Below are 16662 nucleotides of genomic sequence, written 5' to 3' on the forward strand. Positions count from 1 at the left end.
GTCCCTCGGTGCTGTAATCACAGCCCCGGTTACACCCAGCGCCTCTCCCTCGGTGCTGTAATCACAGCCCCGGTTACACCCAGCGCCTCTCCCTCGGCGCAGTAATCACAGCCCTGGTTACACCCAGCGCCTCTCCCTCGGTGCTGTAATCACAGCCCCGGTTACACCCAGCGCCCCTCCCTCGGCGCAGTAATCACAGCCCCGGTTACACCCAGCGCCTCTCCCTCGGTGCTGTAATCACAGCCCCGGTTACACCCAGCGCCTCTCCCTCGGTGCTGTAATCACAGCCCCGGTTACACCCAGCGCCTCTCCCTCGGTGCTGTAATCACAGCCCCGGTTACACCCAGCGCCTCTCCCTCGGTGCTGTAATCACAGCCCCGGTTACACCCAGCGCCTCTCCCTCGGTGCTGTAATCACAGCCCCGGTTACACCCAGCGCCTCTCCCTCGGTGCAGTAATCACAGCCCCGGTTACACCCAGCGCCTCTCCCTCGGTGCAGTAATCACAGCCCCGGTTACACCCAGCGCCTCTCCCTCGGTGCTGTAATTACAGCCCCGGTTACACCCAGCGCCCGTCCCTCGGTGCTGTAATCACAGCCCCGGTTACACCCAGCGCCTCTCCCTCGGTGCTGTAATCACAGCCCCGGTTACACCCAGCGCCTCTCCCTCGGTGCTCTAATCACAGCCCCGGTTACACCCAGCGCCTCTCCCTCGGTGCTGTAATCACAGCCCCGGTTACACCCAGCGCCTCTCCCTCGGCGCAGTAATCACAGCCCCGGTTACACCCAGCGCCTCTCCCTCGGTGCTGTAATCACAGCCCCGGTTACACCCAGCGCCCCTCCCTCAGCGCAGTAATCACAGCCCCGGTTACACCCAGCGCCTCTCCCTCGGTGCTGTAATCACAGCCCCGGTTACACCCAGCGCCTCTCTCTCGGTGCTGTAATCACAGCCCCGGTTACACTCAGCGCCCATCCCTCGGTGCAGTAATCACAGCCCCGGTTACACTCAGCGCCCGTCCCTCGGTGCAGTAATCACAGCCCCGGTTACACCCAGCGCCCGTCCCTCGGTGCAGTAATATGGTGATAAATGTAACCATACCAGGCAGGAAGTGGCTTGCCTTGGTGAAACCATGTTTTCTTGGATTTGAGGTTTTGGTTGTAATATTTACCATGTTTTCTAATCCTGCAGGATGGTAAATGCAGAAAGTTTGGATCTGGAGCAGGAGGTGGATCCCCTGAACGTTGACCATTTCTCGTGTACCCCTCTGGTGAGTCCTGTCAATTCCTGGGAAATAATTGGCAAAACTCCTGGCTGGTGTTGAGTTTATTTAAGTGGGTGACGGACAGGAGGAGCTGCCGGGAGTGGTAGACAGCTCACGCCTGGCAGAGGAGGTCCTTCACCCACTTAAATAAATCGGTTAGCTCAGTTGGCTGGATGGCTGGTTTGTGATGCAAACAGTGTGGGTTCAACTTACCGCCTCACCTCTCAACTTCGCCCCTGGCCTGAGGTGTGGTGACCCTGGGGTTAAACGTACCACCAGTCGTCTCTCTGTGATGAGAGAGCAGCCTGTGGTCCTCTGGCTGGCAGGGGCAGAGGCTCCGAGCCCTGGGTCTTTGCTAAAACAGCTGCTCACAACCAGGCAGCAGCTGGTCTCAGTTTTACTGGAAACTCCGTGTGTGGACATCAGTGAAACTGGGGACCAGGAATCAGTCCAGGTCACCAGCAGGGTGAAGAATGGTGCCCGTGGAAACTGGGGAGGGGGAAGAAACCAAACTGATCGGGAATGGACGGCACACATCAGTCACCAAGACCCCTTTCCTGGAAAATGTCTCAATGAGCCACGTCAGGGGATCCTCAGACAGGTGACCAGAAGCTCGGTCAGAGAGGTTTGAGGAAACATCCCGAAGGAGAAGAGCAAGAGAGACGGAGAGGTTTAGGGAGGGAATTCCAGAGCTCGGGGCCCCCAGGCAGCTGAAGGCCCAGCCGCCGATGGTGGAGCGATGGGAATCGGGGGATGGTCAAGGGGCCAGAATTGGAGGAGGGTACAGAGATCTCGGAGGGTTTTACAGCCAGAGGAAGTTAGAGAGATGGGGAGGGGGTGCGGGGTTGTGGAGGCATTTGAAAACAAGGATAACATTTTTAAAAATCAAGACTTGGCCAGAGTGGGAGCCGATGGAGATCGATGAGCAGTGAGGGTATTAGGTGAGTGGCATTTGGTGCAAGTTGGGACACAGACAGCAGAGGAACGGGTGAGCTGAAAGCGTGATTGCAGAATGTATTGGAGTGTGACTTGAAGGTTGTTCCTCTCTAGTTGAATAGCCACTGGCCTTGTTTATATTTCCACAGATGTGGGCCTGTGCGTTGGGGCATGTGGAAGCAGCTGTTACCCTCTACGGATGGAACAGCCAAGCCCTTGCCATCCCGGATTCGTTGGGACGCCTCCCTTTGCACGTGGCCCGTTCCCGTGGTCACGTGAGGCTGGCTGTGTGTCTGGAGGAGCTGCAGAGGCAGGACAGTCAGGTCCATGGGAGCTCACTGAGGGCCAGGCTCCCTGACATCGACGGAACAGACACAAACTGGCAGCTGTGGATGGGCAGCAGTCCTGAAGCGGGCAAGGCCCCATCACCCCTGTCAATGAGCCCAGATACAGGTACAGGCGTACTTTCCAACTCTCTGTCTGCCTTCTCTAAAGCCCTGCTCTGTCGGTGGAGTGGACACCTTGTCTGGTTCTGCACTGGACCCAGGGTTAATTAGTTCATCTTTGCACGTTCTGGATTAAATTTCTGTTGGGTGTATTGAGGCACTGAACTATCGAACCGTGGGACACAGAGTTCCACACAGCAAGGTCAAGCCTCTGATTTGGGACTGCACAAAGATAGACTTCCCATTTCGCTTCCTGACGCTGTATTTTACAGCAGAAAGCAGAGATTCAAAGTCAGATTTTTGTAAAAACTGGCGTGTACGTTTACAGTTCCCAGCTGGTAGCCCTGCTTGTTATCTTTGTTCATAATCTGCCTTTTATCCTTTCCACACAGGCCTGAGCACCGTGAGCAGTAACTCATCTCCATCCTCATTGTCGGAAGGCTCAGGGCCTCTGTCAGTCACCTCTGCGTACTCCAGTGGCTCTGTGCACAGAGACACGCCAGTGACCAGCCCCGAACTCTGCCCTCCAGCTGAGAGGGATATTGCGATGGAGGTCTGTGAGCCCCAGCAACAGGCAGCTCTCACCACCATGTCCTCTGCCCCAAGGGATCATGACAGGACAGCCCTTTGCATTGAGAACTCCGGGGTTGCAGAAAGTAAGGATAAACCTGGGAACCTGTGGTACCTGCATGAGGACAGAGAGCCTCGCAAAACACCGAATGGCGGCACTGCAGAATCGCACTTCTTCCTGGACTACGAGGCTACTTTAGTGACTAACAGAACGAGGCAGTTTGCTATGGCAACAGACAGAGATTCCATGGAGACTGAACTCCTACACTTCAGTGAAAATGTCGAGAACGAAGAGTTCTTGCCCTCAGTCGACGTATTACAGGTGAAAGAGAAAGCTATCAACTATCCAACCATCAACTCCCTGTGCTCTCCCCGCTATCCTCACCAGCTCCACTCTAACCCTAACCCTAACCCCTGCCCCTAGATCCAGTCCTGTTTGTTGCTTTCTCTGGAAACCTCCACTTGTTCCCCGTCTCCCAGAACATTCATAGCAAAGTTCTTCTCATTTATAGATCAGTGTAAGAGTTCGGTCCACCTCAGCTTCTCCAACCTTGCGTCTCTTTGACCTTGTGATTGGCCAGCTTGCTGTTGGAGCATTTAACAATCCCACCCGTGCACTTGGGGAATCTCCCTAAACCCATTAACCGCGCTGGTCAACCACTGGCTTGGAAACATCTGTCAAAGATTATCTCCCTGACCTTCTGAACCCAAACTCTTCATTGGTGTCCATTAGTTCCCCTTCCCCCACCCCTTCTGTGAAATAATATTCATGCAACATGTCAGGCAATGACCACCTCTAACAAGAGAGAATCTAACCACTGCCCCTTGACGTTCAATGGCATTACCATCACTGAATCCCCCACTATCAACATCCTGGGGGTTACCATTGACCAGAACTGAACTGGAGTAGCCATATAAATACTGTGGCTACAAGAGCAGGTCAGAGGCTGGGAATCCTGCAGCGAGTAACTCACCTCCTGACTCCCCAAAGCCTGTCCACCATCTACAAGGCACAAGTCAGGAGTGTGATGGAATACTCTCCACTTGCCTGGATGAGTGCAGCTCCCACAACACTCAAGAAGCTTGACACTGTCCAGGACAAAGCAGCCCCGCTTGATTGGCACCACATCCACAAACATTCACTCCCTCCACCACCGACGCACAGTAGCAGCAGTGTGTGTACCATCTACAAGATGCACTGCAGCAACTCACCAAGGCTTCTTCGACAATACCTTCCAAACCCACGATCACTACCATCTAGAAGGACAAGGGCAGCAGACACATGGGAACACCACCACCTGGAAGTTCCCCTCCAAGTCACTCACCATCCTGACTTGGAAATATATCGGCCGTTCCTTCACTGTCGCTGGGTCAAAATCCTGGAACTCCCTCCCTAACAGCACAGTGGGTGTACCTACACCACAGGGACTGCAGCGGCTCAAGAAGGCAGCTCACCACCACCTTCTCAAGGGGCAGTGTTTAAAAAAAATTCTTTCTAGGGCGTGGGCGTCGCTGGCTGGGCCCAGCATTTATTGCCCATTCCTAATTGCCCCTTGAGAAGGTGGGGGTGAGCTGCCTTCTTCAGCCGCTGCAGTCCCTGTGGTGTAGGTACACCCACCGTGCTGTTAGGGAGGGAGCTCCAGGATTTTGACCCAGCGACAGTGAAGGAATTAGGGGTGAGCAGAGAAACGCTGCCCTTGCCGGTGACACTCGTCCCATGAATAATTTTAAAAGAAACAGGATGTTAAAATCTTGAGCACAAGTTGCTGCTTTGTAATGGTGGCTTGAATCTGATCTTCCCCTCTTACTCCACAAGATGGTCCAGTTATCGTTTTCTGATCTGAAACCTCTTGTCCTCCACCTCCTCTCCCACCAGGTGGATATGATTACTTTGGCTGAACAGATTATCGATGCCACTCCAGAACGTATCAAACAGGAAGATTTTAACACAGCGGACACACCTCTGAAAGAGCGGCAGGACAGTGTGGCCATCAGCAATACCATGAGCTGGCTCGCAAGCTACCTGGAGAATGTCGACCAGCTGCCTAACTTCTCTCAGCACAGGTAACCCCTGGATAGCACAGCAAGCACCCGCACCTTGGACAGGTTCCCCTGAGACCTTCCAGCCATTGTCAAACATGAGGCTGTTTCTACAGGGGATCTGATGGGGATCACTGAGACAGGGGATCTGATGGGGATCACTGAGACAGGGGATCTTATGGGGATCACTGAGACAGGGGATCTGATGGGGATCACTGGTACGATGGATCTGATGGGGATCACTGGGACAGGGGATCTGATGGGGATCACTGGGACAGGGGATCTGATGGGGATTGCTGGGACAGGGGATCTGATGGGGATCACTGGGACAGGGGATCTGATGGGGATCGCTGGGACAGGGGATCTGATGGGGATTGCTGGGACAGGGGATCTGATGGGGATTGCTGGGACAGGGGATCTGATGGGGATTGCTGGGACAGGGATCTGATGGGGATTGCTGGGACAGGGGATCTGATGGGGATCACTGGGACAGGGATCTGATGGGGATTGCTGGGACGGGGGATCTGATGGGGATTGCTGGGACAGGGGATCTGATGGGGATCACTGGGACAGGGATCTGATGGGGATTGCTGGGACAGGGGATCTGATGGGGATCACTGGGACAGGGGATCTGATGGGGATCACTAGGACGGGGGATCTGATGGGGATCACTGGGACGGGGGATCTGATGGGGATCACTGGGACGGGGGATCTGATGGGGATCACTGGGACAGGGGATCTGATGGGGATTGCTGGGACGGGGGATCTGATGGGGATTGCTGGGATGGGGTGATGATGAAACTTTGTCACGTTGCCTGGATTTGGTTTTGTCCCATATTCTCATTCCCGTTCTAAACGACACGTTGATATTGTATTTGGTGGCCATGGAGAGCAAATAGTAGGATTTCCATTCTTGTTGGGAAGGATCTGTCACTATATAACACTGGGGTACAGTACTGGTGGGGACGGGTCTGTCACTGTATAACACTGGGGTACAGTACTGGTGGGGACGGGTCTGTGTCTGTATAACAGTGGGGTACAGTACTGGTGGGGACAGGTCTGTCACTGTATAACACTGGGGTACAGTACTGGTGGGGACGGGTCTGTGTCTGTATAACACTGGGGTACAGTACTGGTGGGGACAGGTCTGTCACTGTATAACACTGGGGTACAGTACTGGTGGGGACAGGTCTGTCACTGTATAACACTGGGGTACAGTACTGGTGGGGACAGGTCTGTCACTGTATAACACTGGGGTACAGTACTGGTGGGGACGGGTCTGTCACTGTATAACACTGGGGTACAGTACTGGTGGGGACGGGTCTGTCACTGTATAACACTGGGGTACAGTACTGGTGGGGACGGGTCTGTGTCTGTATAACACTGGGGTACAGTACTGGTGGGGACAGGTCTGTCACTGTATAACACTGGGGTACAGTACTGGTGGGGACAGGTCTGTCACTGTATAACACTGGGGTACAGTACTGGTGGGGACGAGTCTGTCACTGTATAACACTGGGGTACAGTACTGGTGGGGACGGGTCTGTCACTGTATAACACTGGGGTACAGTACTGGTGGGGACGGGTCTGTCACTGTATAACACTGGGGTACAGTACTGGTGGGGACGGGTCTGTCACTGTATAACACTGGGGTACAGTACTGGTGGGGACGAGTCTGTCACTGTATAACACTGGGGTACAGTACTGGTGGGGACGGGTCTGTCACTGTATAACACTGGGGTACAGTACTGGTGGGGACGGGTCTGTCACTGTATAACACTGGGGTACAGTACTGGTGGGGACGGGTCTGTCACTGTATAACACTGGGGTACAGTACTGGTGGGGACGAGTCTGTCACTGTATAACACTGGGGTACAGTACTGGTGGGGACGGGTCTGTGTCTGTATAACAGTGGGGTACAGTACTGGTGGGGACAGGTCTGTCACTGTATAACACTGGGTTACAGTACTGGTGGGGACGGGTCTGTCACTGTATAACACTGGGGTACAGTACTGGTGGGGACAGGTCTGTCACTGTATAACACTGGGGTACAGTACTGGTGGGGACGGGTCTGTCACTGTATAACACTGGGGTACAGTACTGGTGGGGACGGGTCTGTCACTGTATAACACTGGGGTACAGTACTGGTGGGGATGGGTCTGTCACTGTATAACACTGGGGTACAGTACTGGTGGGGATGAGTCTGTCACTGTATAACACTGGGGTACAGTACTGGTGGGGACAGGTCTGTCACTGTATAACACTGGGGTACAGTACTGGTGGGGACAGGTCAGTCACTGTATAACACTGGGGTACAGTACTGGTGGGGACAGGTCTGTCATTGTATAACACTGGGGTACAGTACTGGTGGGGTCAGGTTTGCCACTGTATAACACTGGGGTACAGTACTGGTGGGGACAGGTCTGTCACTGTATAATACTGGGGTACCGTACTGGTGGGGTCAGGTTTGCCACTGTATAACACTGGGGTGCAGTACTGGTGGGGACAGGTCTGTCACTGTATAACACTGGGGTACAGTACTGGTGGGGACGGGTGTGTCACTGTATAACACCGGGGTACAGTACTGGTGGGGACAGGTCTGTCACTGTATAACACTGGGGTACAGTACTGGTGGGGACTGGTCTGTCACTGTATAACACTGGGGTACAGTACTGGTGGGGACAGGTCTGTCACTGTATAACACTGGGGTACAGTACTGGTGGGGACGGGTCTGTCACTGTATAACACTGGGGTACAGTACTGGTGGGGACGGGTCTGTGTCTGTATAACACTGGGGTACAGTACTGGTGGGGACAGGTCTGTCACTGTATAACACTGGGGTACAGTACTGGTGGGGACAGGTCTGTCACTGTATAACACTGGGGTACAGTACTGGTGGGGACGAGTCTGTCACTGTATAACACTGGGGTACAGTACTGGTGGGGACGGGTCTGTCACTGTATAACACTGGGGTACAGTACTGGTGGGGACGGGTCTGTCACTGTATAACACTGGGGTACAGTACTGGTGGGGACGGGTCTGTCACTGTATAACACTGGGGTACAGTACTGGTGGGGACGAGTCTGTCACTGTATAACACTGGGTTACAGTACTGGTGGGGACGGGTCTGTCACTGTATAACACTGGGGTACAGTACTGGTGGGGACAGGTCTGTCACTGTATAACACTGGGGTACAGTACTGGTGGGGACGGGTCTGTCACTGTATAACACTGGGGTACAGTACTGGTGGGGACGGGTCTGTCACTGTATAACACTGGGGTACAGAACTGGTGGGGATGGGTCTGTCACTGTATAACACTGGGGTACAGTACTGGTGGGGATGAGTCTGTCACTGTATAACACTGGGGTACAGTACTGGTGGGGACAGGTCTGTCACTGTATAACACTGGGGTACAGTACTGGTGGGGACAGGTCAGTCACTGTATAACACTGGGGTACAGTACTGGTGGGGACAGGTCTGTCATTGTATAACACTGGGGTACAGTACTGGTGGGGTCAGGTTTGCCACTGTATAACACTGGGGTACAGTACTGGTGGGGACAGGTCTGTCACTGTATAATACTGGGGTACCGTACTGGTGGGGTCAGGTTTGCCACTGTATAACACTGGGGTGCAGTACTGGTGGGGACAGGTCTGTCACTGTATAACACTGGGGTACAGTACTGGTGGGGACGGGTGTGTCACTGTATAACACCGGGGTACAGTACTGGTGGGGACAGGTCTGTCACTGTATAACACTGGGGTACAGTACTGGTGGGGACTGGTCTGTCACTGTATAACACTGGGGTACAGTACTGGAGGGGATGGGTCTGTCACTGTATAACACTGGGGTACAGTACTGGTGGGGATGGGTCTGTCACTGTATAACACTGGGGTACAGTACTGGTGGGGATGGGTCTGTCACTGTATAACACTGGGGTACAGTACTGGTGGGGATGGGACTGTCACTGTATAGCACTGGGGTACAGTACTGGTGGGGACAGGTCTGTCACTGTATAGCACTGGGGTACAGTACTGGTGGGGACAGATCTGTCACTGTATAACACTGGGGTACAGTACTGGTGGGGACGGGTCTGTGTCTGTATAACACTGGGGTACATTACTGGTGGGGACGGGTCTGTCACTGTGTAACACTGGGGTACAGTACTGGTGGGGACGGGTCTGTCACTGTATAACACTGGGGTACAGTACTGGTGGGGATGGGTCTGTCACTGTATAACACTGGGGTACAGTACTGGTGGGGATGGGTCTGTCACTGTATAACACTGGGATACAGTACTGGTGGGGACAGGTCTGTCACTGTATAACACTGGGGTACAGTACTGGTGGGGACAGGTCTGTCACTGTATAACACTGGGATACAGTACTGGTGGGGACAGGTCTGTCACTGTATAACACTGGGGTACAGTACTGGTGGGGACAGCCCTGTCACTGTATAACACTGGGGTACAGTACTGGTGGGGACAGGTCAGTCACTGTATAACACTGGGGTACAGTACTGGTGGGGACAGGTCTGTCATTGTATAACACTGGGGTACAGTACTGGTGGGGTCAGGTTTGCCACTGTATAACACTGGGGTACAGTACTGGTGGGGACAGGTCTGTCACTGTATAATACTGGGGTACCGTACTGGTGGGGTCAGGTTTGCCACTGTATAACACTCGGGTACAGTACTGGTGGGGACAGGTCTGTCACTGTATAACACTGGGGTACAGTACTGGTGGGGACGGGTGTGTCACTGTATAACACCGGGGTACAGTACTGGTGGGGACAGGTCTGTCACTGTATAACACTGGGGTACAGTACTGGTGGGGACTGGTCTGTCACTGTATAACACTGGGGTACAGTACTGGTGGGGATGGGTCTGTCGCTGTCTAACACTGGGGTACAGTACTGGTGGGGATGGGTCTGTCACTGTATAACACTGGGGTACAGTACTGGTGGGGATGGGTCTGTCACTGTATAACACTGGGGTACAGTACTGGTGGGGATGGGTCTGTCACTGTATAGCACTGGGGTACAGTACTGGTGGGGACAGGTCTGTCACTGTATAGCACTGGGGTACAGTACTGGTGGGGACGGGTCTGTCACTGTGTAACACTGGGGTACAGTACTGGTGGGGACGGGTCTGACACTGTATAACACTGGGGTACAGTACTGGTGGGGACGGGTCTGTCACTGTGTAACACTGGGGTACATTACTGGTGGGGACGGGTCTGTCACTGTGTAACACTGGGGTACAGTACTGGTGGGGACGGGTCTGTCACTGTGTAACACTGGGGTACAGTACTGGTGGGGACGGGTCTGACACTGTATAACACTGGGGTACAGTACTGGTGGGGACGGGTCTGTCACTGTGTAACACTGGGGTACATTACTGGTGGGGACGTGTCTGTCACTGTGTAACACTGGGGTACAGTACTGGTGGGGACGGGTCTGTCACTGTGTAACACTGGGGTACAGTACTGGTGGGGACGGGTCTGACACTGTATAACACTGGGGTACAGTACTGGTGGGGACGGGTCTGTCACTGTATAACACTGGGGTACAGTACTGGTGGGGACGGGTCTGTCACTGTGTAACTCTGGGGTACAGTACTGGTGGGGACGGGTCTGTCACTGTATAACACTGGGGTACAGTACTGGTGGGGACGGGTCTGTCACTGTGTAACTCTGGGGTACAGTACTGGTGGGGACGGGTCTGACACTGTATAACACTGGGGTACAGTACTGGTGGGGACGGGTCTGTCACTGTATAACACTGGGGTACAGTACTGGTGGGGACGGGTCTGTCACTGTATAACACTGGGGTACAGTACTGGTGGGGACGGGTCTGTCACTGTATAACACTGGGGTACAGTACTGGTGGGGATGGGTCTGTCACTGTATAACACTGGGGTACAGTACTGGTGGGGACGGGTCTGTCACTGTGTAACTCTGGGGTACAGTACTGGTGGGGACGGGTCTGTCACTGTGTAACTCTGGGGTACAGTACTGGTGGGGACGGGTCTGTCACTGTGTAACTCTGGGGTACAGTACTGGTGGGGACGGGTCTGTCACTGTGTAACTCTGGGGTACAGTACTGGTGGGGACAGGTCTGTCACTGTATAACACTGGGGTACAGTACTGGTGGGGACAGCCCTGTCACTGTATAACACTGGGGTACAGTACTGGTGGGGACAGGTCAGTCACTGTATAACACTGGGGTACAGTACTGGTGGGGACAGGTCTGTCATTGTATAACACTGGGGTACAGTACTGGTGGGGTCAGGTTTGCCACTGTATAACACTGGGGTACAGTACTGGTGGGGACAGGTCTGTCACTGTATAATACTGGGGTACCGTACTGGTGGGGTCAGGTTTGCCACTGTATAACACTGGGGTACAGTACTGGTGGGGACAGGTCTGTCACTGTATAACACTGGGGTACAGTACTGGTGGGGACGGGTGTGTCACTGTATAACACCGGGGTACAGTACTGGTGGGGACAGGTCTGTCACTGTATAACACTGGGGTACAGTACTGGTGGGGACTGGTCTGTCACTGTATAACACTGGGGTACAGTACTGGTGGGGATGGGTCTGTCGCTGTCTAACACTGGGGTACAGTACTGGTGGGGATGGGTCTGTCACTGTATAACACTGGGGTACAGTACTGGTGGGGATGGGTCTGTCACTGTATAACACTGGGGTACAGTACTGGTGGGGATGGGTCTGTCACTGTATAGCACTGGGGTACAGTACTGGTGGGGACAGGTCTGTCACTGTATAGCACTGGGGTACAGTACTGGTGGGGACGGGTCTGTCACTGTGTAACACTGGGGTACAGTACTGGTGGGGACGGGTCTGACACTGTATAACACTGGGGTACAGTACTGGTGGGGACGGGTCTGTCACTGTGTAACACTGGGGTACATTACTGGTGGGGACGGGTCTGTCACTGTGTAACACTGGGGTACAGTACTGGTGGGGACGGGTCTGTCACTGTGTAACACTGGGGTACAGTACTGGTGGGGACGGGTCTGACACTGTATAACACTGGGGTACAGTACTGGTGGGGACGGGTCTGTCACTGTGTAACACTGGGGTACATTACTGGTGGGGACGGGTCTGTCACTGTGTAACACTGGGGTACAGTACTGGTGGGGACGGGTCTGTCACTGTGTAACACTGGGGTACAGTACTGGTGGGGACGGGTCTGACACTGTATAACACTGGGGTACAGTACTGGTGGGGACGGGTCTGTCACTGTATAACACTGGGGTACAGTACTGGTGGGGACGGGTCTGTCACTGTGTAACTCTGGGGTACAGTACTGGTGGGGACGGGTCTGTCACTGTATAACACTGGGGTACAGTACTGGTGGGGACGGGTCTGTCACTGTGTAACTCTGGGGTACAGTACTGGTGGGGACGGGTCTGACACTGTATAACACTGGGGTACAGTACTGGTGGGGACGGGTCTGTCACTGTATAACACTGGGGTACAGTACTGGTGGGGACGGGTCTGTCACTGTATAACACTGGGGTACAGTACTGGTGGGGACGGGTCTGTCACTGTATAACACTGGGGTACAGTACTGGTGGGGATGGGTCTGTCACTGTATAACACTGGGGTACAGTACTGGTGGGGACGGGTCTGTCACTGTGTAACTCTGGGGTACAGTACTGGTGGGGACGGGTCTGTCACTGTGTAACTCTGGGGTACAGTACTGGTGGGGACGGGTCTGTCACTGTGTAACTCTGGGGTACAGTACTGGTGGGGACGGGTCTGTCACTGTGTAACTCTGGGGTACAGTACTGGTGGGGACAGGTCTGTCACTGTATAACACTGGGGTACAGTACTGGTGGGGACAGCCCTGTCACTGTATAACACTGGGGTACAGTACTGGTGGGGACAGGTCAGTCACTGTATAACACTGGGGTACAGTACTGGTGGGGACAGGTCTGTCATTGTATAACACTGGGGTACAGTACTGGTGGGGTCAGGTTTGCCACTGTATAACACTGGGGTACAGTACTGGTGGGGACAGGTCTGTCACTGTATAATACTGGGGTACCGTACTGGTGGGGTCAGGTTTGCCACTGTATAACACTGGGGTACAGTACTGGTGGGGACAGGTCTGTCACTGTATAACACTGGGGTACAGTACTGGTGGGGACGGGTGTGTCACTGTATAACACCGGGGTACAGTACTGGTGGGGACAGGTCTGTCACTGTATAACACTGGGGTACAGTACTGGTGGGGACTGGTCTGTCACTGTATAACACTGGGGTACAGTACTGGTGGGGATGGGTCTGTCGCTGTCTAACACTGGGGTACAGTACTGGTGGGGATGGGTCTGTCACTGTATAACACTGGGGTACAGTACTGGTGGGGATGGGTCTGTCACTGTATAACACTGGGGTACAGTACTGGTGGGGATGGGTCTGTCACTGTATAGCACTGGGGTACAGTACTGGTGGGGACAGGTCTGTCACTGTATAGCACTGGGGTACAGTACTGGTGGGGACGGGTCTGTCACTGTGTAACACTGGGGTACAGTACTGGTGGGGACGGGTCTGACACTGTATAACACTGGGGTACAGTACTGGTGGGGACGGGTCTGTCACTGTGTAACACTGGGGTACATTACTGGTGGGGACGGGTCTGTCACTGTGTAACACTGGGGTACAGTACTGGTGGGGACGGGTCTGTCACTGTGTAACACTGGGGTACAGTACTGGTGGGGACGGGTCTGACACTGTATAACACTGGGGTACAGTACTGGTGGGGACGGGTCTGTCACTGTGTAACACTGGGGTACATTACTGGTGGGGACGGGTCTGTCACTGTGTAACACTGGGGTACAGTACTGGTGGGGACGGGTCTGTCACTGTGTAACACTGGGGTACAGTACTGGTGGGGACGGGTCTGACACTGTATAACACTGGGGTACAGTACTGGTGGGGACGGGTCTGTCACTGTATAACACTGGGGTACAGTACTGGTGGGGACGGGTCTGTCACTGTGTAACTCTGGGGTACAGTACTGGTGGGGACGGGTCTGTCACTGTATAACACTGGGGTACAGTACTGGTGGGGACGGGTCTGTCACTGTGTAACTCTGGGGTACAGTACTGGTGGGGACGGGTCTGACACTGTATAACACTGGGGTACAGTACTGGTGGGGACGGGTCTGTCACTGTATAACACTGGGGTACAGTACTGGTGGGGACGGGTCTGTCACTGTATAACACTGGGGTACAGTACTGGTGGGGACGGGTCTGTCACTGTATAACACTGGGGTACAGTACTGGTGGGGATGGGTCTGTCACTGTATAACACTGGGGTACAGTACTGGTGGGGACGGGTCTGTCACTGTGTAACTCTGGGGTACAGTACTGGTGGGGACGGGTCTGTCACTGTGTAACTCTGGGGTACAGTACTGGTGGGGACGGGTCTGTCACTGTGTAACTCTGGGGTACAGTACTGGTGGGGACGGGTCTGTCACTGTGTAACACTGGGGTACAGTACTGGTGGGGACGGGTCTGTCACTGTGTAACACTGGGGTACAGTACTGGTGGGGACGGGTCTGACACTGTATAACACTGGGGTACAGTACTGGTGGGGACGGGTCTGTCACTGTGTAACTCTGGGGTACAGTACAGTTGGGCAGATCTAATTCCTCAGTGAAAGGGCTGAACATTGCCTGTTTATATCGAAGGTTAAGTAGAAGTGTCCCTTCGTTGTGGGCCACCATCGCTTGAAGATCAATGTGACGCTGTCCATTAATGGGAGATCTTCGTGGTACAAAGTGCTGCTGCTACTGGGTAGAGGTGACATTGAGTTTAGGTCAGGATGATGCAGCCTGAATATGATTTGCTTTCCTGCCCATTGGGATTCATATCAAGCGAGGCTGATTCTGGTGGTCTGTCCACCAGTATTATATTCCCAGCCTGACGCACATGCTGACCGCTCCATTTCATTACAACATGCCAGGCAGCCTGAGATCTGTGCGGACCGGGTGAGGGCAAGTCTCCAGCCACACCCCTCCTCGCCACCACCCCCCAAACCTCCGAGGTAAACTGGAGGGAGCGTTTACTGAGCAATTTGAGCCCTGTTGGTTCTTACGCAACCTCAATTCCAGGACACACTGAGGCATTCTGCAGCATTGCCAACCTGTCGGTGCAGCACAGCACGAGCACTCCCAGTGGCTCCCTGGTTGTGAGCAGTTCCTGGCTCTAAGCTGTAAGAGTCCTGTTTCCACCTGGCTCTGTGCTGTTCATCTGATTTAGCCCAGGGCAGCTTTTGGCCATTCAGCCTGACCAGCCCGTGCTGGGGTTAATGTCCCACTCAAGCCTCCTCCCATCTTTCCTCATCTAAATCTATCATCGTATTCCCTTCTCATTCGTGTACAAGTCACTGGACTTGTCCAGAGCCCCAGGCGAACACTCTGGGGACAGAGATTCAAACCCCCTCCCAAGGCAGCTGGTGGAATTTAAATGTAATTAATAAATCTGGAGTATGAAATTAGTCTCAGTAATTGTGACCATGAGACTATGATCGATTCATGTAAAAACCCACCTGGTTCACTAATGTGGTGAAGGGAAGAAAATCTCCTCTGTCCTTTACCCTTTGCTGCATAGAACCTTGGTTAGGCCACACTTGGAATATTGCGTGCAATTCTGGTCGCCACATTACCAGAAGGATATGGAGGCGTTGGAGAGGGTGCAGAGGAGGTTTACCAGGATGCTGCCTGGTCTGGAGGTTATTAGCTATGAGGAGAGGTTGGAGAAACTCGGATTGTTCTCACTAGAGCGACGGAGATTGAGGGGCGACTTGATAGAAGTTTACAAAATTCTGAGTGGCATGGACAGAGTAGATAGTCAGAAGCTTTTTCCCAGGGTGGAAGAGTCAATTACTAGGGGACATAGATTTAAGGTGAGAGGAGAAAACTTTAGAGGAGATGTGCGGGGCAAGTTTTTTACGCAGAGGGTAGTGAGTGTCTGGAATTCGCTGCCAGAGGAGGTGGTGGAAGCAGGTACGATAGTGGTGTTTAAGAGGCAGCTTGACAAATATATGAATAGGATGGGAATAGAGGGATACGGACCCCGGAAGTGCAAAATGTTTTAGTTGACGGGCAATATGATCGTCGCAGGCTTGGAGGGCCGAAGGGCCTGTTCCTGTGCTGTACTTTTCTTTGTTCTTTGTACCCGGTCTGGTCCACATCTGATTCCAGACCCGCAGCAATGTGGTTGACTTTGAACTGCCCTCTGAAATGGCCTAGCAAGACACTCAGTTCGAGGGCAATTAGGAATGGGCAACAAATGCTGACCTTACCAGCGATGCCCACATTCCATCAACAAATAAAGAAATAAAGATCCATCTTCCCCTTAAATACACCTGTC

At 53.6% G+C, this 16662-nt stretch overlaps 1 protein-coding gene across 2 annotated transcripts in view; it reads left to right on the forward strand.

The window, feature by feature from the left end:
- LOC144675561 (calmodulin-binding transcription activator 2-like) overlaps positions 1–16662 on the forward strand; it is a 47648-nt gene that overhangs the window by 17265 nt on the left and 13721 nt on the right. Inside the window, exons 4-7 of one of the 2 annotated variants that reach the window (XM_078536236.1) lie at positions 1187–1265; positions 2345–2648; positions 3034–3533; positions 5088–5275. In XM_078536236.1, the coding sequence (XP_078392362.1) occupies positions 1187–1265; positions 2345–2648; positions 3034–3533; positions 5088–5275 (1071 nt within the window). Of the gene's footprint in view, positions 1–1162; positions 1266–2344; positions 2649–3033; positions 3534–5087; positions 5276–16662 lie in introns of those variants that run through there. The other variant, XM_078536235.1, reaches the window with a different exon arrangement.

This window comes from Cetorhinus maximus, unplaced genomic scaffold (genome assembly GCF_964194155.1).
Source record: "Cetorhinus maximus unplaced genomic scaffold, sCetMax3.hap1.1 HAP1_SCAFFOLD_1011, whole genome shotgun sequence".
Taxonomy (NCBI): domain Eukaryota; kingdom Metazoa; phylum Chordata; class Chondrichthyes; order Lamniformes; family Cetorhinidae; genus Cetorhinus; species Cetorhinus maximus.